The sequence below is a fragment of the Leptodactylus fuscus genome, chromosome 5, assembly GCF_031893055.1.
Source record: "Leptodactylus fuscus isolate aLepFus1 chromosome 5, aLepFus1.hap2, whole genome shotgun sequence".
Taxonomy (NCBI): Eukaryota; Metazoa; Chordata; class Amphibia; order Anura; family Leptodactylidae; genus Leptodactylus; species Leptodactylus fuscus.
This window is the reverse complement of record NC_134269.1, coordinates 190788648-190812186: the sequence shown is the minus strand read 5'-3', so window position 1 is coordinate 190812186 and position 23539 is coordinate 190788648. Positions and strand designations below refer to the sequence as shown.

General features: G+C 45.0%; 1 protein-coding gene across 1 annotated transcript; it reads left to right on the top strand.

Moving 5' to 3' along the window:
- The first annotated feature begins 179 nt into the window (after nt 1-179).
- On the top strand, nt 180-11629 carry CAPRIN2 (caprin family member 2). Its single transcript, XM_075276410.1, has 21 exons — nt 180-377; nt 1353-1415; nt 4701-4787; nt 5711-5949; nt 6103-6185; nt 6393-6536; nt 6783-6829; nt 7049-7306; nt 7587-7643; nt 7787-7894; nt 8114-8245; nt 8417-8480; nt 8757-8818; nt 8994-9090; nt 9163-9269; nt 9510-9650; nt 9884-10061; nt 10226-10411; nt 10503-10603; nt 10905-10971; nt 11067-11629. The coding sequence occupies exons 1-21, from the start codon at nt 180-182 to the stop codon at nt 11627-11629; spliced, it is 2982 nt and encodes a 993-aa protein (XP_075132511.1).
- Nucleotides 11630-23539: the final 11910 nt, after the last annotated feature.

Sequence of the window (23539 nt, the reverse complement as noted above, 5' to 3'; positions counted from 1 at the left end):
GCATCAGAAGCCGGACCAAATAAACTACAAGGCCTATTAGAAAGGCATCAACTAAGTCTGTAGAGTCTGCCTTTGTTCCAAAACTTGAACTTCCAGCATGCCCAAACCTCCACATGGTAGGAGCTGCAGTATTTTGGGGCCAGTAGTAACTTTACTCTCTCTCAGGTTAATTCTGCACAATGGTCCAGCTCTCACCACCCAGTCCTGGTGGGAATGATAATCTTGCAGGAGACCCCAAGCACCAGTCCAGTCGGGGTCTTGGGTCACTGCAGTCCTCGCTGTCGCCTACTGCAACTCCACTCCAGGTGTATGAGACTTACTTGGAGAACGGCTTCATCAGCTTGAAACACAAGATCCGCAACATTGAGAAAAAGAAGGTAGAGGCTACATTAATGGCATAGACTTGGTAGTTATGACTAGCGCTGGGGGGCATGCATGCTTGGTGGTTGCTGCTCACTCTAAGATCTTACAAATTTTCATTTCAATACTAAGTTGCCCTCTACTGAGTACAAGCAATTAGGTGAACCTGTGGCACATTGCACAGTCTGCTTCTAACCATCCTATAATACCATGGTGGGTCTCAGTGGGTAGATGAAATCTATGAATGTTGCATGGGGTTGGACTATTTGCTTTGTGTTGACCAACTCTGCTACCCCATTTGAATTCACCCCTAACTGCCCATAGGTCTGGGACTCCACTTCACCACCTCTGATGCATCCTGGTTCCTGTCTCCAGGCCTGGTATAGCCAGGACAAGGCCAAGTAGGCCTGAGTATGCATACAACAGATTCCTGAAGCCTCTCATAAAGTTTTGGCGCACACTTTTGAGTTTTGTTCTTCGCGCTTGCTTATTCCGGTCTACAGACACCCCCTGGAAATACATGTAGCTTCAGCTACACACAGACTACACTTCTTGCCCCTGCTACGTCACCACCTAATGGACTTGTATAGTATGGCAGTGCCATCTAGTGATAAAGGTTATTGGGGTATAAACTCTACATAGAAAAACACACACGTCACTTACAGCAGGCCAGTCACACTGACAAGGGGTGATGAGGCTTTTTTACCCCCTTAAGATAATCGTGGTGAAGTGAACTAATATTGGTTCAATCAAAATGTCTCCCCACCATCCTGATATTGTTCTGGAAACAACTAATCGGATCCCTGCCCTTGAAAAATTAGTTTTTTTGTAAGATCTTGCTGTGGGCAGCAAGACAGTCTTACGGAGAGGTCATACTTTGCTGAATGAGGCCCATTGTTTTGCTTGAGTGTCATAGGTCAGCCATAGATGTGAGGACACCACATGTATCTTAATGTCAATTGGTAGAAAAAAAATCTATTTTTGCTTTTCAGGTAAAACTAGAAGACTACAGAGAACGTCTCCGTAATGGGGAGGTGCTGAATCAGGACCAGCAGGTGTCTATTTCTTTAAAAATTGACTGGTTTGTGTTCAGCTCTTATGCAGACCTAGGTGTCGCCATAGTAAGACTACAAACAAACATTGTCATGTAGCTCTGTCCTGTTACTTACTATCTTAACAAATGTGAATTGGTTGTTGTGGTGTGTGTGTGGGGGGGTGTAGGCTCCAAATGAAAACAAAATGGCTGCCGAGCTTGGGGAACACAAAGATATACACACACACATGCTGTATATCAAAATTTTCTTTTTACATGTTACTTAGCTTATATAGAGGAATAATGGCTTTATGCTAATTTAGGCATAATAAATGTCATCACATAAAAATATGAATTATCATTGGTCAAAGTATAGAATAGGCATTTACAAATGATAAATGCGTGCATAAGCAATACATAAGTTAACACATGATTGTCTGTGCCCACCATATTAGTCTCTAATCGTGCAAGCACAATAAGCCAAAAATGGATGCTGTGACCTTCAAGGTTTCATGTTAGTGAATGCTACACAAACCAAGAGATTAGAACTGACTTCATATTTTGTGAATATTGTTTTGTTAAGGAACATGATATACTTATGGACTTGCCAACCTTTTCTTCCAAATAAGACGAGAACAGAACTGCAAATCTCAAGGTTTAAGCAAACTACATGAGACAACTTGTTGTTAGAGATGAGTGAACACCGTTCGATCGAATATCAGGCCGTTCGAGGTATTCGAATACCACGAGGCAAACGCAGTAAAAATTCATATCCCCTCCCACCTACCCTGGCGCTTTTTTTGCACCAATACCTGTGCTGGGGAGGTGGGATAGGAACTACGACAACAGAGGCATTGAAAAAGGAATTGGCTGGCTAATTCAGGTGACCTCCAATTTAGACAAATGATGGATTTAACATTCGATTAATCTGGGACTGTGAACTGAGACAGGGACAGATCTACAGGCAGGGTTAGCTAGGGATCTCCTTTATTTAGGGGGGAATGTTACTCACCCAGCTCTTTGGGGCTCTATCTGGTCGGGATCCCTGTCAGCTTGCGATATGCGTGAGCTGACATTTTTCCCATAGGAATGCATTGACCAACGTTGATTGACCGAATACCATACAGAAGTACAGCATTCGGCCAATCAATGCTGGACAATGCATTCCTATGCCGAGATGAAGCAGAGCTGAACCTGCTACACATTCAGTTCTGCTACATTGGACACTGCTACATCGGCCAGCACTGTACATCGGGCCGTGCACTCATCTCTGCTACTCCGGAGTAGCCGAGCTCAACGAACAGCCAGCTCTGCTTCATCTCCGATGTAGCAGTCCGATGCAGCAGAGCTGTGTGTAGCAGGACCAGCTCAGCTGCATTGGACTGCTACATCAGACACTGCTACATCAGCCAGCACTTGGGGTTGAGCTGATCTTGACATTTCAGGATTGTTTTTAAAATCCGATTTCTGATCATTCGGAGATTGCATTTTAAAAACAATCCTATTCACTACACAGCATGAAAATTTTTGGACCCCACGCTGTGTAGTGATTAACCCCCCTATGCTATAGCATTCGGCCAATCAACGCTGGTTCTGCCGGTGGAGGCGGAATCTGAGTCTAAGAGCAGTCTCCATTCTGGTCTGATTCTTAGAACCAGCATTGATTGGCCGAATGCCGTTCTCTGTATGACATTCTGTCAATCAATGCTGGTCAATGCATTCCTATGGGAAAAATGTCAGCTCGCGCATATCGCAAGCTGACTGGGATCCCAACATAATACAGTGACTTGGGCATGTTAGGCATGCTGTCCCAGTTGCATTCCAGGGTGTTGGCATAATTTCCTGGGGTGTCATAGAGGACTTGGTGACCCTCATGAGTCGAATGGCCGGATCCCCTGAAACAAAGCACTTTTCCCCATAGACTATAATGGGGTTCGATATTCGTTCGAATAGTTGACTATTGAGCCGCTATAGAAACTAATATCGAACACTTTACTGTTTGCTCATCTCTACTTGTAATGAAGAATAATTGAACAAAATGGAACATGCAGACCAAGATGGTGGAAAACTAATCTCTTTTTACAGACTTTTTTTTTTCCCCTCAGTTGTGAAGTGGCTATACTGTAAGTCTTAATGTAGTAACAGTATTGGAGGCAAAAGCTCAAGTTGCATGACAAGAGCTTCTCTACCTGTCCCTACAATAACACATCATGTCCTCTAGCAGCTCAATATTACCCTTAGTTCTTGGCATCACAAGAACTATTTGTCCCTTATGATTATGTTGAACAGCCCGAGAGCATGAAGTGTTATAGGAAAATCGATCTAAAGTCTCCTCCCAAGAGACCTGTGACACTACACAGAATAATCTTAGAGTAAGAGTACAGACAATACCCTTAAAATTTTGTGACTATTAGGGCTAGTTCACACGTGAACTGCCCGCGCGGGTTTTGACACAGAGAGACGCGGCTCGCCGCGTCTCTCTTGTCAAAACCCGCCCGCCGCGACCATCGCTGTCGCGGCTTAACCCTCTGCTGTCGGCTCAAATGAATGAGCCGACATAGGAGGGAGCTGCGGGGGGCGGGCATGTCCTTTCTTTTCTCCGCTAGCAGCAGCTCGCCGCTAGCGGAGAACAGAAGCCCGGCGGTCTCCATAGACCACCATTATAAGGGGAGGTTTTGGACGCGAAATCCGCTGTCAAAAACCTCCCCTTATACTCACGTGTGAACTAGCCCTAAGGTATTCACCTGCATATGGCTACTGCAACGTATGGCAAAACCTCATTTCACCTGGCTTTCCAGCTATCTTGCAACTACAACTCCTGGCATGCCCTGGAGGCACATATAAGAAAAACGTTTTCACCAGCATGTCTTATTAAAAATGAACTACTAAATCATGTTAAAAATGGATCCAAAAATATTTTTAAAAAAAGCAGTTAGGCTTGTGCTTTGGGAAATCCAACTGATCCCTTACTCATAGAGCTATGAGTAAGGTATCAGTTGGATTTGCCGAAACACGTAAGCCTAACTGCATTTTTAAAAAATAAAATAAAACATTTTTTAGATCCATGTTTATCTATTTTTAACATGATTTAGTAAAAGTAAATTTTGAATAAGCCATGCTGGTGAAAAACATTTTCCTTGTGTTACCAGCTCTGAGTAACAGTCCAGAGCTTCACTTGGGCAGCCCAAGTTTTTCATGCTCATATACGCCGAAGTGATTTTTCTGAAAGGTCGAGCGACCCATGTATGCACTTATATCAATATATGCCCTGGAGGCCATCTTGATAGCACCTCCCTTTACTTTGCAGGAGGCAGTCGAGAAGTATGATGAGGTCATCCACAATCTGGATTTTGCCAAGGAACTTCAAAAAGTTTTTACAGCTCTCAACCAAGATGTAAGTTTGACATGGAAGACACACTTGCTTCCTGAAATATTCTGTGCTGCTGGGGACCCAGCTCCTTCCAATATATAACTCATGTGACCTACTTGGTTCAAACTATGCAGCGTTCACACTTGCACCCTGACCTGTCCGCCCTTGTGTTTCTGCCTAAATCTCAGGAAAAACTGCTTGGGAACGGTTTGCTGGCGGGTTAGTTTAAAAACCCATTCACTTTGAGGGGTTGTTAAAGCGAATCGCCGTGAAGCGTGTTTTTTTTTTTTTTTTTTTTTTTTTTTTTTTTTTTAAGAAACCCATTCAAATGAATGGGTTTTTAAACTGAAGGTTGGCAAGCTGTCCCAAGCAGTTTTCCGGGGATTTAGGTGGAATCATGGTGGACAGGTCAAGGCACAAGTGTGAACGCTGCATTACTTGCTCTACAATGACACTGTCCTTACAATTTCTAGTGAGTGGGAACATCACAACCCAGTTCTGACAAAGCTAGGGATTTGTGTATCAGTGTCTGAAATGCTGCTCTTAAAGGGGTTTTTACATCTCACGTTTTGAGCTTTGCCTGCAGTCTCCTCACTTCCTGTATTTCTCCCCCACACCTTGTTGAATGAGGTGTCAAATACTTATGCAGATCAGATAATATGCACATGCTTGTAGAAAATACTTGGTGTTATCTGTGTTTGCATAGAGATAACAGACCAGGCTTTATCAGCAAACTGCCATTAACAGAGCTGATTGGTCTGCCAGCAGAGCATTGAGTAAGTGATGTCACTTCACATAACAGGCAAACAAAGCATTTCTAAGCAATATATTTAGGAAACGTCTTAAATTTACATAACCCATCAGTATAGATGGGATACTTGAGATGGGACAACCCCTTTAATACATTGCTATGATACTTCGGTGGTAATAAATGAGCTTCTTCCCAGTTAATAAAGGCTCAGAAGAAGGCCCTCAGACGGGAGAGCATCCAGAAGACTGAAGCAGAAAAGAAGCGCCTGCGCACAGTCCTGCAAATCCAGTACTTGTTACGGTCCTTCTGTCAGGATAACGTGCAGCAAGACTTCAAGGATGGACTGAATGGTGCCTTGTACATCAGCTCCAAGGAGCTGGACTGTCTCTCTAAGTTCTCCAAGCTCGTCTGTCACAAAAGGTTTCCTCACATGAGGTGAGATTGCTATAACAAAAAATTTGAGGTAGGAAAGAAGTTAGCATCCAACTTTCCTCACAAATCGACAACTCTACTTGTTTCTGGATTTGTCTTTACATCTGTTTTTCCCGGTGACGACTTTGGTCTTCATCCTTGATATTTGTTTCACAGCCTTGAAGATGAGATGGATCAGTTGTCAGTCTACCTGTGGAACCTTCTGGAAGGCAATGAGAAGACTGTGGCTGGGACCAACTGTAAGTAGTTCTTGAGCTGGCAACTAAGTGGTAGTCAATGGTTGATGGGTCCCCTTAAGGCTTCATGTTGACCTTGAACCTGTAGCTTGGGCCTTGGCTACTCACAAACCTTTGTCGTACATGACCAGACAATGTAGTGACTTTACTCATGCCTTGAGTGTATGTCCTGTATACTATTGACCTTATGCCCATCCATGTATGTCTTAGACAAATATTTAAAGGATCTTGTGGCCAGGATGCTGGACTGTGGCTATTTTGAAAGTGTCCCTGATCCTCCACCCAAGGAGCCAGAGATCTTGCTTAAAGAACCTCCAAAGACTGAAACTAGCCAAGGGCCTATAGCTGAACGAGGTAATTGAACATCTGATTTTCTTGGGCTTAAAGATGCCAATCCTTTTCTTAATAAATGTAGGTAAGCAAAGCTACAGTGTAAAGTATAGGGGATGGGAGCCAGAGCCTTCAAGAAGGTTGACTTACAGACCATATCAGACTCAGCTAAACTCTGCATCTAGGATGGAGTCATTGATTCTAAATGACACTGAATAACAAAATGGGCAACCCAATATTAGCTGGTACTGATTTTTGTCTTCTTCCCAGAATCCTCTATAGAACCCCTGAAACTGGAACAGTCTTCTTCCCAAGAGGTAAGAGTGAGACTTTGATCTGGTTGTCCCTGAAGGTGCATAAGACTTGTAAGTCAGTATTCTCCATTATTTCACACAAAGGTGGGGGGGGGTCTATCTAAAGTATCACGGCGGTTGTGGCTCTGTGGACCCTTTCTATCTCATGTGAACTTTCTCTCTAGTGTTCCTTATTTGCTGATGCCGCTTTTTTTTTTTTTTTTTTTTTTTTTTTTTTTTAAGCTTCCTATCAGACACTGTATGCCAAGCATTGAGCAGGTGCCCAAAGCTCCTGAGGTATCGAAACTGGTGCAAGTGAAATGCCTAAAGTCTGAGGTGATAAAACCCTGGGCAGTGGCTGCTAATGTGAAGCTACAAGAACCAGCAAAGAGGTGGCAATCTCCACCATCGCTGACTCCACTGACCAAGCCCTGGGAAGCTACAAGTGTCCCTCAGCCTTTAAGCTCTGAACCAAAGTGTGAACTGGAGCCACCAAAGGAGGTAAGGCAGATCTGGTTCTTGTCTCAAACCTTGAAGGTTCAGTAGATGGACTAGGACTGTTGTGGGTAAAGTCTCCTCTAAATGGTTCTTCAAAAGATATTTGGTATGACAAAGTTTGTAGCTCCTTGGAGGGGGAAGGCTGTAAGTCCTATAGCTTCACATTTCTGTGGGTCACGTCTGGTATTGTAAGTCGGATCAATTGAAATGATGAGGGCTGAGCTGCTGTACAACACTCAAACTTTGGTCAAGTGTGGTTAACCCTTTCAATGCTTATCTTTAGAGGCGTGATCGGGCACCAAAACCTCAGCAGGAAGTAAAAGCTGTGACCCAGCTTAAGGTAAGCTTTTGCAGAGTTGGCCTTATCTGCTGCTTGCTTCATGAACAAAGACCAGTAGGTGGAAACAGTGACCAAGTGGAGACTCCAGTGCCATCTAGAGGTAGCAACTTTCTAAATCAATGACTCTGATTTTTCTCTGACAGGTTTCAGAGATGCCATCTATCCCAAGCATGCCCATTATAGTGAAGAAGCGGGAAGTTCCTGCACCCATCTGTGTCAACCACCTTGCACCAGCTGTGAGTGGCACACAGGTATGATGTTGGGAAGTAAGATGAGTGATGGCATATAAAGGGAAGGCCTAAAACTGTTGGTCATTGACGGGCAGGATGGGTATGTAAGGAGTAAAGGGTTGGTACATGAAACCGATAATTTTAATATCGATCATGTTGTGCCACTTCATGCAGGTATGCTTTGCCTGCAATGTGAAGGTGTAGACTATGGATGAAATGTTGATGTGTTTGCTCCTTCAGCCACAACGTGTGACCTCTCAACCGGCCGCTGAGTTCTGCTACTCTCCAACACTCCCGAAGGATCCTGAACTACGGAAACAAAAACTGGAGGATCTTATTGATCAGATCAAAGGAACATACAACTTCATGCAGGTAAGATGAGCATGGAGACTGGACTTCGATTGACGCACTCTTGTGCATGCCATGAGGTTGGTTTGTTTGGATCACATGGTTAGTCTGGGATGAAGCCATTCAGATGTCTGGGCTGTAATTGCAGGTGGTAATGTCCTTTTAAATGTGTTTTAAATTTTCTTAATTCTTCAGGACTCTGTGTTGGAATTCGAGTTTCCATCTCCAAGAGCAACCAAACCAAGACTTGTAGTAGAAGGTCAGTAACACATGAAGTAGTACTAGTGTACATAGGGAGGGAGGTTTATCTACTCCTGTATAGCTATTCATTAAATTTGTGAACATTAAGCCTTAATGGCTAACAGTAAACCATACACTTCAATGGGAAATAATGGACTTAAGTGCACATACGCTCAAATACAGTGCCCACAATTTATGGGTAATAGATGGCTGCATAGTTCATGACAAAGACTGACACTATAGCATATGGTTTCCTACTAGAACTACTCACCATGGTGTGATCCATTACTTCTAGTTTCATCTGTTCCATCTGAGCCCATCAAAAGCCCAAAGAATCAAATGTTATCAACTGAAAAGGTAAGTACTGGTTATATGCCTTCTTTCTGGAGCATGTCAACATGAAGAACCATGAGCCATCTTGCAGTAAGGTCTTCGCTTCAACTGTAGCTTTAGATGGTATGACCCTACCAATATCTGGAGGTGCTTACTAGTGTCCAGTTGGCTGTCTACTGAATACTGTCTCCTTTGTCAGGTGTCCTCCCCACCATTGTCCATAGAACCAGCTGTTGATCCAGTCTGTCCCAATCTATCAAAACCAGATGATCCTCCAGAACCTGCAAGCTCCCCTGGAAGTGTAAGGTTTCAACTAACACAAATCTACTGGAGAGAAAAATGGAGATGTTAGGTTTTCTTCATCTATCTTTGGCAGGTTCCTAACTCTCCAGTCCATAAGGTGGAGGAACAGACCCCAGATCCCATTTGTGTTTCTAGCCCTCAGCTACCTGAGAGTCTTCCAGAGAGAAGTCCGGTGAGTTGGTTGGCTATGGTTTGGTTTTCTATCTGTTAGAAGTGTTGCTTGGCTACAGGCCAGAATTGTAGAATCCCAGGAATTAAAACTTAAACTTTATGGCAGAAGCTCTATAACCCCTATCATGCACTGACTAACAGAATCTGTGTATTCTCTGTTGAACACTAACTTTTATTGGGTCTTCTAATGGTATAACCAAATCTAAGATGGCCTGTCTGGGGCTGGCTTTTGTCATTGCAGACTCCGTTGCCTCTGCAAACTGAGTCACTTCAGTCTCCTAAGACTCCAACTAACATGCCACTCTTGCAGCTGAAACGAGAAGGAACCCCATTGTCTACCAGGAACTCTCCTCACACTTCTCCTTTCCATGGAATGCAGGCTGTAAGTACTCGCGTTAGTGGTCCATATCAAGAGAACGTAATTCCAACCTAAATATTCAGGGCAACAGTTTGATGCATACTTATGGAGACCTAGTGGTAGATCCAGGTAATAAAGTGGGTAACAGGTCCCTTTTTTATGCTGCTGAATGTTAGCATCTATTGGAATGGAGCCTTCAATAACCTCACAGCAACAATTAGCCTGACTCTTTCAAAATGCTACACATCTTCCTTTAGGTTTTTAAAGTGAATCCTCCCCTGTCGTCTCGTAAAGGCATAGAAGTTAGGGAAGATGCGCTGTATCCTCTGGACTATCAGCAGACCTTTAGCACTGCAAGTACTCAAACCCTTCCTCATGGCTTACTAGATGTGAATGGTGGAGAGTCTCAACCTGTCATACAGGAGACTCTAACCGGTAAGCAAAGGCAATGGTAACTTGGATAAAAATAAAGTTAGTTTCACACTTGTGATGGGCTTCTGCTTGTACCCAGTAGCCTGTCTGGAAAAAGGGCAGTGCTACAAAGAACCACACTATCATGACTCCAAGCCCATCTGCACTACTGTAATTTTGTATCTTAGGGGGTCCCTATCCTTCTGGAATGCCTCCAGTGAGCAATGGCAACCTGCCTTCTTACACATCCACCCCCAACTTGATGCCTCGTATTCCCCAGCAATGTATGGGCACCAGAGGTGGAATAATTAGGGGAGCCAGCCGAGGTGCCCGGGTGATGACCAATGGCTATCGCTGCCAGACAAGCTTTAAAGGCAAGTGTGTGTGTGTGTGTGTGTGTGTGTGTGTATGTATGTGTGATTATAGGCACTTCTTTGTAGTCTTTTTAACAGACTTTTTGTTTAGGGCCTGAGGCATACAGAGGAACCCAGGGTCCGGCCAGTGGAAGCTATGGACACACTCCATGTCCTGGACGAGACTATCCTGTCACCCAGTTCATACCACGGGTAAGATTAGCAGTAATCAAATGGTGAGATGGAGGAACTAGGAGAAGCTTCCACCCTTCTTGAGCAGAAGACCACCTCCTATGTCTATAGGGTTCCTACTATCAATGGTATCACTTTACCCATAGGCATGGTGGATGATGCTGTCCTCAGCCTGTGCCTCTTCTCCATGGGCCTTGTAGCGGTGGCCTGGTCCCTACAGTATATACAGCCTTTTCCTAAAAATACTATTGGCTTACATACAGTTCTACATATATCTACCAAGCTTCTAGGACTTGGCTATTCAAGGTTTCTAACTTTCTAGGATGCGAACACCCACCTGTGCCATAAAAGAGGATCTGTCACGCCTGTTGGACGCCCCACCTCAAGAAGTAAGTACTGCAAGGAGTCTGAAGCAATTCCCTTATTCCCTCTAGAAGTCTTCTGTACAGTAGGCTACTGTGTTTACAGACTTTCTAATCTACAGGTTGGAGTGATTCCTCCCAGCTTGGAAGCCCAGAGATGGAGGAAAGCTTCAACAGTACAGACTCTGGACAGGGGGACTCGCGCAGTATGACTTCTGTGGATATGTCCATGAACAGCCAAGCAGCAACCATTCTACCAGTCCATGTCTATCCCCTTCCACAGCAGATGAGGGTGGCATTCTCTGCAGCCAGAACATCAAATTTTGCCCCTGGCACACTAGATCAACCGATCGTGTTTGATCTCTTGCTCAACAATCTGGGGGACACCTTCGACTTCCAGGTTGGCCGCTTCATGTGCCCAGTTAATGGCACATATGTCTTCATCTTCCACATGTTGAAACTTGCTGTGAATGTTCCTCTGTATGTGAACCTGATGAAGAATGAGGAGGTTATGGTATCAGCCTATGCCAATGATGGGGCCCCTGACCATGAAACTGCCAGTAACCATGCTGTCCTTCAACTCTACCAGGGTGACCAGATCTGGCTACGGCTACATCGAGGAGCCATTTATGGCAGCAGCTGGAAATACTCTACTTTCTCTGGGTATTTGCTGTACCAGGACTGACTAAATGTGGCTTAAGACGCATCATTGGATGAGTTGTACAACTGGTGAATGGTTTGTTTTGGAGAATCAATGTGGTCAGATGTCTCATTCGTGCATTCTGAGTAGAAGTTGGTCTGACCTTGTGAGGTCATTGACCCTGAATGAAGCCAAAGATCTTAAATATAAGAATTTTGGAGAAGTCGAAGTCTTGTCACAATTATGCAAATTATATAGTGTGTAGTGACTTTCTACTGGTGCAGGATGGAGTCGGTGGCTTAAATAAAAAATTATTGCAATCCAGTTGCCTTCTGTCAGTTGTGTGATCAAAATATGTTGGCCAGTACCTCTTCATTAGTCATGTGCTGTTCCTTATGGTACAAGGGCTGCATGTGACCACTTCTAGAACCAGGACTTATGGAGTAGGCTTCCTCAGTAGTCTAAAATACACCATAAAGGTTCATAGGATGAGGTGTCGTCTTTTAAAAAGGACCTTTTCACAACCTGACCCTTCTCAAGTAATGCATGCCTTAAGACTACATTCGGACAACCAAGGTTCAAAATGGTCATTTAAAAAGTCTGTCTTGTACCCAAAGGGCATACTATAAAACATCCCATACCTTTTCACTGCATTAAATGATCCACGATGGCTACCAAATACCCTGTTTCCCAGAAAATAAGACAGTCTTATATAAAATTCTCTTCCGAAATATATGACCTGTGTCTTATTTTCGGGGGATGTCTTATGGAGCGGGGGGACAATCAGCAGTCATGCTGGCGCTTCCTTAATGGAGTGCCGGCATGACTGCCGTGTGTGTGTGTGTGTGTGTGTGTGTGTGTGTGTGTGTGTGTGTGTGTGTGTGTGTGTGTGTGTGTGTGTGTGTGTGTGTGTGTGTGTGTGTGTGTGTGTGTGTATGCTAGTTACCTTCCCCATCTTCATAGCAGCACTGGTGCTGCTGTTGGTCACGGTGGTGGAAGTGGTTGGCGGGGCTTAGCAGAGATTAGTGAGGCTTCCGGCGGTTGTGCCAGAGAGCCTCACTTAGTGGGCATTGCAGCCAGCTGAACGCTGCTTCGTGTGCACAGGAAAGCTGGCTGCCTCCTCTGCTGTGATACCACTGTTCTGGCTGCTGTGGGATGAGCTGGGAGAGTGGACTCCCTGCAGCATACAATGCTTTCTCATCTTACAGCAGCAAGAACAGTGGTATCACAGCAGAGGCAGCAGCCGGCATACCTGTGCACACGGAACATCGTGCACAGTGTTCTGCCGGCTGCAGTGTTTTTGGGGATTTTTTTTTTTTTTTTTTTGGGGGGGGGGGGTGCCTTTATATTAGGCAATTTAACAAAACCTCTCCCATGCCTTACTTTTGGGGGATGTCTTATTTTCGGGGAAACAGGGTATCTTGTAGATATTAAATTACCCCCCCCCCCCCTCCTGCCAAAAAAATAAATAAAAATAAAGCAAACACCCAAACATGCCTGAAATCTGACCAACCTTAAACTATAGATGATGCAAAAGGCTACTGTTTTTGTATTGGAGAACACACATTAGGTTGCCCCTTTCTGTAGGTAAGTTCTCAGGTTTTTCTGTGTAGACTTCATGATATAATTCCCCTGACCTGTAATTCTTTGGTAGCACATCATCTCTCTGGGTGACTATTAGTCAATGGACAATTCTGACCTGGTTCGCATCAGAACGGCCGCAGACAATAGTGCGGGGGGTGCATCTCCATTATACCGCTGTCAGTGAAGAGCTGAAGTGTGTGTGGTTTTTTTTTTTTTTTTTTTTTTTTGAGAAATAATCCACTAATTCGTTTCATTTTATAGAACTTTAATGAACTTCTTTATATCCTCATGTATAATGGAGTACTTGCAATGGTTAGGCTTCCCATTTGGGGGAAAACTACCTGGTTAGCCCATGCTCATGGCTTCAGAATAATGTAGGTCAGACACTCAGGCTTTGCCCCTTTTGTTCCTCCTTATGATGCCTGTGAAGAAAATGGAATCGCTCAGAGGTCTGATAATTGAGTAAAAGGGACTGGATCTGATCAGTAGACTTCCCATAGTGTCTAAAAGCTAACTTCCTTTGTCAATTGTGACTTCTGTATGTCAACCTGCTCTGTATAGACTGATGTTGAATTTACTGGGAGACTATTCTGCAATGTACTTCCCTTCCTTCTATCCAGAAAATAACGGTCTTTAGAGCTCTTTGGCTCCTGTATTTGGTGCTCCTCTGCTGAGTTGGACCATTAGTGAGTCTAGTTACATATCAGGCACCAGAACCTAACAGCACGGATTGCTCAGGTATGGTGGGGGATATAGGAAAAAATCCAACACTTCTAGAATCTGTGTTGGGATATCTATTAAAGGACATGTGCTTGTGATGGGTGGAATTTTTTTTTTAATTTTTTTAAATAGTTGACTAAAAATGGATTTACTCCTTTGTGCTAGCTGATGGGAATACCCCTGTTGATCACAAACGCATGGCCTATCCATAGCCCCACCATGGATCTGGTCTTGATTTAATTTAGTTTTAAAGACTTACAGTAGTAGATGAGCAGTGGCACGAAGGTCAGGAGGAAGAGACTGGTCACTCTTATGATGGGGATAAAACTTTTCTCTGTCATCTCCTGCAATATAAAGCATACAGAAGGGATCACTTTCTTGGCACTCTCCCTTAGGGTTTTTTTTTTTTTTTTTAAAGAAAATGTGTCTGGAAACAACTTTTTACTGGTGACCTATGGCTTGATACAGTGAGGAACACTTTGTGCCACCCATATAATCTATTTTACAGCTTTGGTAATTGAAAAATATTATTGTATCTGAAGACATTTGATGTTCCAAATACCCTGTATACAGTTAAATGAGAAAATTCTGCCAGCATTAGATGGAGTACAGGACCGTGCTGCATACTGGTTTACACTATGTTCACATCTGCGTCTGGTATCCCCTTGGATACATATGTATTGCCAAAAATCGTGTACCATAATTGGTTTATTTTTTGACTGTCAATCTGTTTCCTTTGTTTTTGGAAGATAAATCCAAAAGAGCTGACATGGTGGAAATGCTCCAAAAGCACAGCGGTGGATGGTTTAGGAAGGCTATAGAAATCCAAGAGTTTCTAATCAGTTTTTATGATCTTTTGACAGATTGCAAAAAGTGACTAGGTGTGGAGACTCCAACACATAAAGCCAGCCTTATACATTCATTTAATACAGTACACTAAATTTCTGAGCTCCCCCCTAGTGGCAGAAGTTTATAATATGATATCCTACTGGGGGTTCGGAGCTTCTCTGCACAGAATTCTGGAGCTGCTGATTTAAGTATCAGAACCCGCTGTAAGACACCCGCTCACCTACTCAGACTCAATGTGATCACTAGTGACTCACTCACCTCTACATCTGTGTCTGTGGGGCTGGTGAGCTCTCCTGTACTTGATTGCTCCTAAAGAAGAAAGATTTGTACTTCTGATTCAATCTACAACACATTTCCTGTTGACCTACCTGAACTTTGTACATATAGTCCATTACCTTCCCTATGCTATATTTAGTGCAGACTACCACTCTGCTTGTGTATTTTTTTTTTCTGTCTATTTTTGTAAGCTAAGTGTCAACTGTAATACTGTCTGCTCACTATGTGGCACTACGGTATTATTTGACCAATGGGTAGCAATGTTGTTTGTACAGTATATGGCACTATTTGACCATTGGCTCACAGTGTTGTATGTTCACTATTTGGAAGTGTAGTTTACCACTCATCTGAAGGCCACTATGATGTAATAAGATGAATAAATCCTCCAGCCCTTATTCTGTAGAAGTATACACCTGAAATACTCTGCTCTGACATTTTACATCTGCATCATACCGGTTACCGCACTTACTGTCACTAGTGACACGTCTATCCTTGCCACCGTGGCTTCTGCGGGGCTGAAAGTTACTTCTTGTGACATTTTCTAGAAGGTAAAAATAAAAAAAAAATCCACAGTAAATGATGCAGGTACAGACAGCACCGCCTCCCTGTCTCTCTATGTGAATGATGTAGGTACAGATAGCGCTGCCTCCCTGTCTCTCTATGTAAAGGATGTAGGTACAGATGGCACCGTCTCTCTATGTGAATGATGTAGGTACAGATGGCACCGTCTCCCTGTCTCTCTATGTAAATGATGTAGGTACAGATAGCACTGCCTCCCTGTCTCTCTATGTGAATGATGTAGGTACAGATAGTGCTGCCTCCCTGTCTCTCTATGTAAATGATGTAGGTACAGATAGCGCTGCCTCCCTGTCTCTCTATGTAAAGGATGTAGGTACAGATAGTGCTGCCTCCTTGTCTCTCTATGTAAATGATGTAGGTACAGATAGCACTGCCTCCCTGTCTCTCTATGTAAAGGATGTAGGTACAGATAGCACTGCCTCCCTGTCTCTCTATGTAAATGATGTAGGTACAGATAGCACTGCCTCCCTGTCTCTCTATGTAAAGGATGTAGGTACAGATAGTGCTGTCTCCTTGTCTCTCTATGTATATGATGTCGGTATAGGTAGCACTGCCTCCCTGTCTCTCTATGTAAAGGATGTAGGTACAGATAGCGCTGCCTCCTTGTCTCTCTATGTAAAGGATGTAGGTACAGATAGCACCGTCTCCCTGTCTCTCTATGTAAAGGATGTAGGTACAGATAGTGCTGCCTCCCTGTCTCTCTATGTAAATGATGTAGGTGTTAGGAGTATTTAGGTTCATTGCTTTCTTTCCTGGTTGATTAGTCTGTCCTCCCATTTGCACCTGGGAGGAGTGGTCTCTACTCGGTATTTAAACCCATGCCTCCCATGGTTCTGTGCTGAGTGTCGCTTTTACAGAGCTAGGCCTTAGCAGGAGGAGTAGGTGGTTATCTTGGATAGAGGAAGTTCCGTGGTTGGTTTTTGGGAGGTTTTGGGTGAACAAGTTGGTGTGTGTGTTTTCCCTTCTGTGTTCACCAATCCTCCCTCTGTGTATAATTGACTGTGTGAGTGAATTGCCTTATCCTTTGATTTCTACTCAGTTTCCCTGTGTTTGTTTCCTAGTGTAAAGTTCCTTCCCATATTGGTTTGGGGAATTCCTTTCCTACATGTTTCCTGTGTGCTGCTTGTGTTGTTAGTCAGCGCACACCCTTGTCAGTCCCTGTCAGTAGCAGCTTCACTTGTTCGTTAGGGGTGACCCCCTTTAGTCTCCAGTCCCTAGAAGTCTTTTAGGGCATTCCTTCTCCCACTTCCCTCTAGGCCTACGGTGTCAGTGAGAGAGGAGCTGTCGGGGTCAGGCGTAGCCTGAGAACAGCCGACCTACACCCGTGAGGCAGGGACCGGGTTAGCTAGTGGGAGTAGTGCAGGGCGAGATTCCCTACTGCTATCCCTTAGCCCCGTTGCAGCTACCAGGACTGACATAACAGTACACTCAGCCGGTAAAAAAAAAAAAAAAAAAAAAAAAAAGGTTCGTTTGTATTATGACGGACCTGAAACAGTTGTACCAGGCGGTGCAGCAGATCTCCACTGAGATGGAGGGGATCAAGCTACGAATGGATGCCATCCAAGCTTCTGGCGTATCTCAAGTACAGCAGTTGGCTCAACACACAGCCTCTCAGGTGGAGGGCATACAGAGGCAGGTGAGTAGCGCCCCTGTGGGTCGGCCTCTGGAGCCAAAAGTCAGCTTACCTGAACCCTTCCGAGGTAAGAGGTCAGATTTTTTCCGATTTCAAAAGGACTGTCTTTTGTATTTCCGGCTACGGCCGTTTTCCTCCGGTTCTGAGGTACAGAGAGTTGGGATTATTATTACTTTATTGAGAGATGATCCCCTCATCTGGGCACATTCGTTACCAGCCGACTCAGCTTGCTTACTAACTGTAGAGGCGTTTTTCTCCACAATGGGGTTACTGTATGACGACCCAGACAGGGTACGCACGGCTGAGTATAACCTACGACGTGTGGTGCAAGGGGATCACGCTATAGAGAAATATTGCACAGAGTTTCGTAGGTGGGCAGCAGAAGTACACTGGAATGACCCCGCTCTACTTAGTCAGTTTGAGACAGGGCTCTCGGACCAGGTTAAAGACCATCTAGTTTCTCACCCTGTTCCGGGAGATCTAGATGAGGCCATGCAGCTGGCAATTAGAGTTGGACGGCGCCTCCGGGAGCGTGGAGACAAGAGTCCTGGGGGGCTTAACCCTCCTCAATTCTCCGTTTTTAGAGAGGACCCGGGGGACCAACCCATGCAGATTGGGGCCACTGTGCGAAGTGCTAGACCCAAGAGTGAAGGGTCCCGCACAGTACGCTGTTTTGTGTGTGGAGGGATGGGACATGTAGCAAGGGTATGCCCCTCCAGAGAATGGTTCGCCAAGGAGAGTAATAACCCCAGGTCTATTGAGGGTAAAGGGAGAAAACCTACTAAGGAGGGAGGTGTGCATATTTCCTGTACTCAGACTGCCGGGTTGACCCTTGAAGGAGGGGTAAATGGGCAGAAGTGCCGGATTTTGGTTGATTGTGGTTCGGCAGTCAACCTTATTGACTCAGAGTTTTGTGAGCAATTAAGGGTGAGTCCTTTGGTCTTGAAGTCTCAGATACCGGTGTGGGCTATTGATAAGACCCCTCTACAGCAAGCTGTCATCTCCAAACAGGTGGAGGGTCTGGAGTTTGTTGTGGGTGGCCACCGGGAAGAGATTGACTTGTTCTTGTTGTCTAAATTACCAGCACAAGTAGTGTTGGGGTGGCCCTGGCTGAAGCAGCATAACCCTATTATCAACTGGGAGACCGAGTCAGTAGTTTCTTGGGGGCAGGGGTGTAATGGTCGATGTCTGCCCATATCCGTTATGTCTTTGTCTATAGACAATTTGCCTCAAGAAATATGTGAGTTTAGGGAGGTCTTTGAGGAAAGGGCAGCCAAGACATTACCACCACATCGCACCTATGATTGCTCGATTAAATTCATACCAAATGCAGTGCTACCCAAGACACGGTTGTACAATCTCACTATTCCGGAGAGGGAGGCGCTCAAAGAGTATATTGAGGGGAGTCTAGAGGTGGGGCATATTCGCCCATCTAAGTCCCCAGTAGCAGTGGGGTTTTTCTTTGTAAAGAAGAAAGATGGAGGGTTGCGCCCTTGTTTGGATTTTAGGGAGATTAACAAAATCACGGTGCGGAATCCCTATCCCATTCCGTTGATCTCGGATCTATTCAGCCAGATTACGGGAGCCCGCTGGTTTAGTAAAATAGATTTACGTGGGGCATATAACTTGCTGAGAATCAAGAAGGGGGATGAGTGGAAAACAGCGTTTAACACACCCCTAGGACACTTTGAGAATCTTGTGATGCCTTTTGGTCTAACCAATGCGCCTGCGTTTTTTCAGAATTTTATTAATGATGTACTAAGTGCCGTCATAGGGAGGGGGGTTGTGGTCTATCTGGACGATATACTCATTTACACCCCGGATTTGGAGACTCATTGGGAGAGAGTGAGAGAGGTTTTAGATCTCCTGAGGGTTAACCAATTAAGTGCTAAGCTGGAGAAATGTGTGTTCGCGGTCAATAAATTATGTTTCCTTGGCTATATCCTATCGGACAAGGGGTTTGAGATGGACCCTGAGAAGGTCAGGGCAGTCTTGGAGTGGCCGCGACCCGAGAACCTAAAGGCGGTCCAACGGTTCTTGGGGTTCTCCAACTATTATCGCCAGTTTATCAAGGGATTTTCTGAGGTTGTGAAACCTATCTCGGACTTGACTAAGAAGGGGGCTGACTGTGCTAAGTGGTCGCCAGAGGCGCTAGCTGCGTTTGAAGAACTGAAGAAGCGATTCTCGTCCGCTCCCATTTTGAGACAGCCGGATGAGAGGTTGGCCTTCCGAGTGGAGGTGGATGCCTCCTCGGTGGGGGTGGGAGCAGTACTTTCTCAGGAGTTCGAGGAGGGTACGCATCCCTGTGCCTTCTTTTCTAAGAAATTCTCTGCCTCTGAACGGAATTATGACATCGGAGACCGGGAACTACTGGCAATAAAACTTGCGTTCGAACATTGGCGTCATTTCCTGGAGGGGGCCAGAAGGCCAGTCCAGGTATTTACTGACCACAAGAATTTGGTTTATCTTGGGTCGGCGAAGAGATTAAATGCACGGCAGGCCAGATGGGCTCTATTTTTTGCGCGGTTCCATTTTACCGTGACTTATGTGCCGGGTTCAAAGAATGTTAAGGCTGATGCTTTATCCCGGTATATGTCGACTGAGGAGGAACGAGAGGCGCCTGCCACTATTCTTGGGGATGGAGTGGTGGTAGCAGTATTGGGCGCGAAATTGGAGAAGGCCTTGATCGAAGCGCAACACGCTGCACCTTCCAAGATACCTAGAAACAAGCTTTTTGTTCCAACTACTCTCCGACAAAGTCTCCTGAGGGAGTGTCACGAGTCGGTTCTTGCTGGTCACCCGGGGGTTTCAGAGACCATGAGATTGGTGTCTAGGAATTTTTGGTGGCCAGGGTGGAGTAAGGATGTCTTACAGTTTGTTCAAAATTGTTCGGTCTGTGCAAGAGCCAAGGCGTCGCATACCCGTCCCCACGGTCTTCTACATCCATTGGAACCTCCTAAGGCACCTTGGACTCATCTGTCTATGGATTTCATCACGGGCCTTCCGGTGTCTAAGGGTTTCACGGTCATTTGGGTAGTCGTTGACCGCTTCACGAAAATGTGCCATTTGATCCCGTTTTCCAGGCTGCCATGTGCCAAGACACTATCTGAGGCGTTTATTAAAGAAATTGTAAGGTTGCATGGTCTTCCTGAGGAGATCGTTTCGGACAGGGGACCGCAATTTGTGGCTAAATTCTGGCGGGCTTTTTGCAGCAGGTTGGGAGTTACACTGTCGTTTTCCTCCGGGTTTCACCCAGAGTCTAACGGACAAACAGAGAGGAAGAATCAGGATGTGGAACAGTTTTTGAGGTGTTTTGTTCGAGAGAACCAGAATAATTGGGCTGCCTTTCTCCCCCTGGCAGAATTTTCCCTAAACAACCATGATTCCAATGCCACAGGTACCACACCTTTTTTTTGCTCCGGTGGTAGACATCCTGTTTTCGGAGTATTTTCTTCCATTTCTTCCCCAGTTCCGGAGGAGGAGCTATTTTCTAAAAAGCTGCAAGGGGTATGGTCCCGTATCCGAGAGAATCTGGTGCGGGCGTCGCACCAGGCTAAGGTCCAGGCGGATCGGAAGAGAGGAGAGTTGCAGTTCTTCCCTGGTGAGATGGTTTGGTTGTCCACCAAGAATATCAGGTTGAAGGTTCCTTGCAAGAAGCTGGGTCCCAGGTTTGTGGGTCCTTTTAAGATCATCAAGATGGTAAATGAAGTGGCGGCGCAGCTGCAACTACCTAAAAGGTGGAAGATAAACCGGGTGTTCCATGTCTCCTTGTTAAAGAAGGCCAAGAAGGGAACGTCTCCTGTTAAGGTTCCACCAGTTTCTGAGTCCGGGGAGTATGAGATATCCCGAGTTCTGGATAGCAAATATGTTCGGGGGAAGCTACGGTATCTGGTGGCATGGAAGGGATACGGTCCTGAGGATAATTCTTGGGTTCTGGAGTCGGATATGTCAGCCCCCAGACTCGTGGAGAAATTCCACAAGGAGTTCCCGAAGAAGGATGCTCCTAGAGAATCCGGAGTCTTCTCCTTGAGGGGAGGATCCTGTTAGGAGTATTTAGGTTCATTGCTTTCTTTCCTGGTTGATTAGTCTGTCCTCCCATTTGCACCTGGGAGGAGTGGTCTCTACTCGGTATTTAAACCCATGCCTCCCATGGTTCTGTGCTGAGTGTCGCTTTTACAGAGCTAGGCCTTAGCAGGAGGAGTAGGTGGTTATCTTGGATAGAGGAAGTTCCGTGGTTGGTTTTTGGGAGGTTTTGGGTGAACAAGTTGGTGTGTGTGTTTTCCCTTCTGTGTTCACCAATCCTCCCTCTGTGTATAATTGACTGTGTGAGTGAATTGCCTTATCCTTTGATTTCTACTCAGTTTCCCTGTGTTTGTTTCCTAGTGTAAAGTTCCTTCCCATATTGGTTTGGGGAATTCCTTTCCTACATGTTTCCTGTGTGCTGCTTGTGTTGTTAGTCAGCGCACACCCTTGTCAGTCCCTGTCAGTAGCAGCTTCACTTGTTCGTTAGGGGTGACCCCCTTTAGTCTCCAGTCCCTAGAAGTCTTATAGGGCATTCCTTCTCCCACTTCCCTCTAGGCCTACGGTGTCAGTGAGAGAGGAGCTGTCGGGGTCAGGCGTAGCCTGAGAACAGCCGACCTACACCCGTGAGGCAGGGACCGGGTTAGCTAGTGGGAGTAGTGCAGGGCGAGATTCCCTACTGCTATCCCTTAGCCCCGTTGCAGCTACCAGGACTGACATAACAGTAGGCACAGATAGCACTGCCTCCCTGTCTCTCCCTGTAATGACATTGACTCCTAATAGCAGGTACCTCATTTTCTTTGTGAGTGATTTTAGGGTAAGGCAGTACAGATTCTTTAGAGTTATAGATCAGAGCAACTCTTGGACCATCCATATCATCATCATCATCATCATCATCATCATCATCATCATCATCATCATGTATATGTTCTAAAGTGAAATAAAAAAAAATAGAAATTTTAATTTACTTGAATTTGATAAATCAACATCAGAATATTAGATACTATCATACTGCCCTGTGTGAGAATCTAGCAACCATAATACTGCCCCATTCAGACCATTATACTGCCCCCTGTCTATGAAGAATATACTGATTGTAATACTGCTCCTTATATGCAAGGAATATATTGACCATAATACTGTCCCCATGTGCGACGAATATACTGACTGTAGGGGCAACATGGTGGCTCTGTGGTTAGCACTGCAGCCTTGCAGCGCTTGAGTCCTGGGTTCGAATCCTGACAGGAATAACATCTGCAAGGAGTTTGTATGTTCTCCCCATGTTTGCGTGGATTTCCTCCCATTCTACAAAGACATACTGATAGGAAAATAAATGTACATTGTGATCCCTATATGGGGATCACAATTTACAAAAAAAATAAAAATACTGACTGTAATACTGCCCCTTATATGTAAGAAGTATCCCGTTCATAATACCGCCTTCTATGTACATGGAATCTAGTGATCATAGTACTCCCCTACCTCCTTACTGACACCCTGCTATATACCATCCCTTTGGAGGACGCTATTCTGGCCTCTTTACCTTCATTCACATTTCTTTCCATCTTCAGGTCATTGAATAGTCCTGGTACCTCCACCCTGCAGCAGTATGTTCCTGTATCCTCCATAGTTGCCCTGTTGATGGTGAGGGTCACGTCCCCCTTCTCCATGTCACCCATTAGCTGGTACTTGTCAGATTTCCTCCAGGTCACTCGGCTGCCATCAGTCCAGATAATGTCATCACTACACCCCGAAAGTGGACATTGACCCCTTCCCCAGCACATGCTGTGCGCTCTACTGTGTATGGTATACGTGCAGGTGATCTTCACAATACTTTGGAACGATTGCACCATATCTGATCCTAGGAAAGCTGTGGAAACACAACAGTTATATTGCTCTTGGAGCTGCCTATACTCCATAGGACTTTAAACAAAAATTCAGGAACCCTGGTTTGACATAGGAATGATACAGAGTTGCAGGATGCCACCTTACCTGGGTAAAACAAGAAGATCAGTCCAATAGTGATGAACCCCCAGTGCATGGTTGTCAGCGCCATTAGGATGGATGACTGATGGACATGTAGTCAGCTAATGCTCTTTATGTGCAAGATATGTGGTTCAGTGGTCAGTCACAGGATGTGACCAAGAATATATGTATGTATATGTATAACTACTCTGTAAGAAACCTGTGCACTATAAATAGTGTATCTACATTGCGACCCTACAAAGTTAGCTTAATATACTGCCCTACACAAACTGGAGTCCGCTTCAACTGTTGGTGTTAGCAAATTTCAC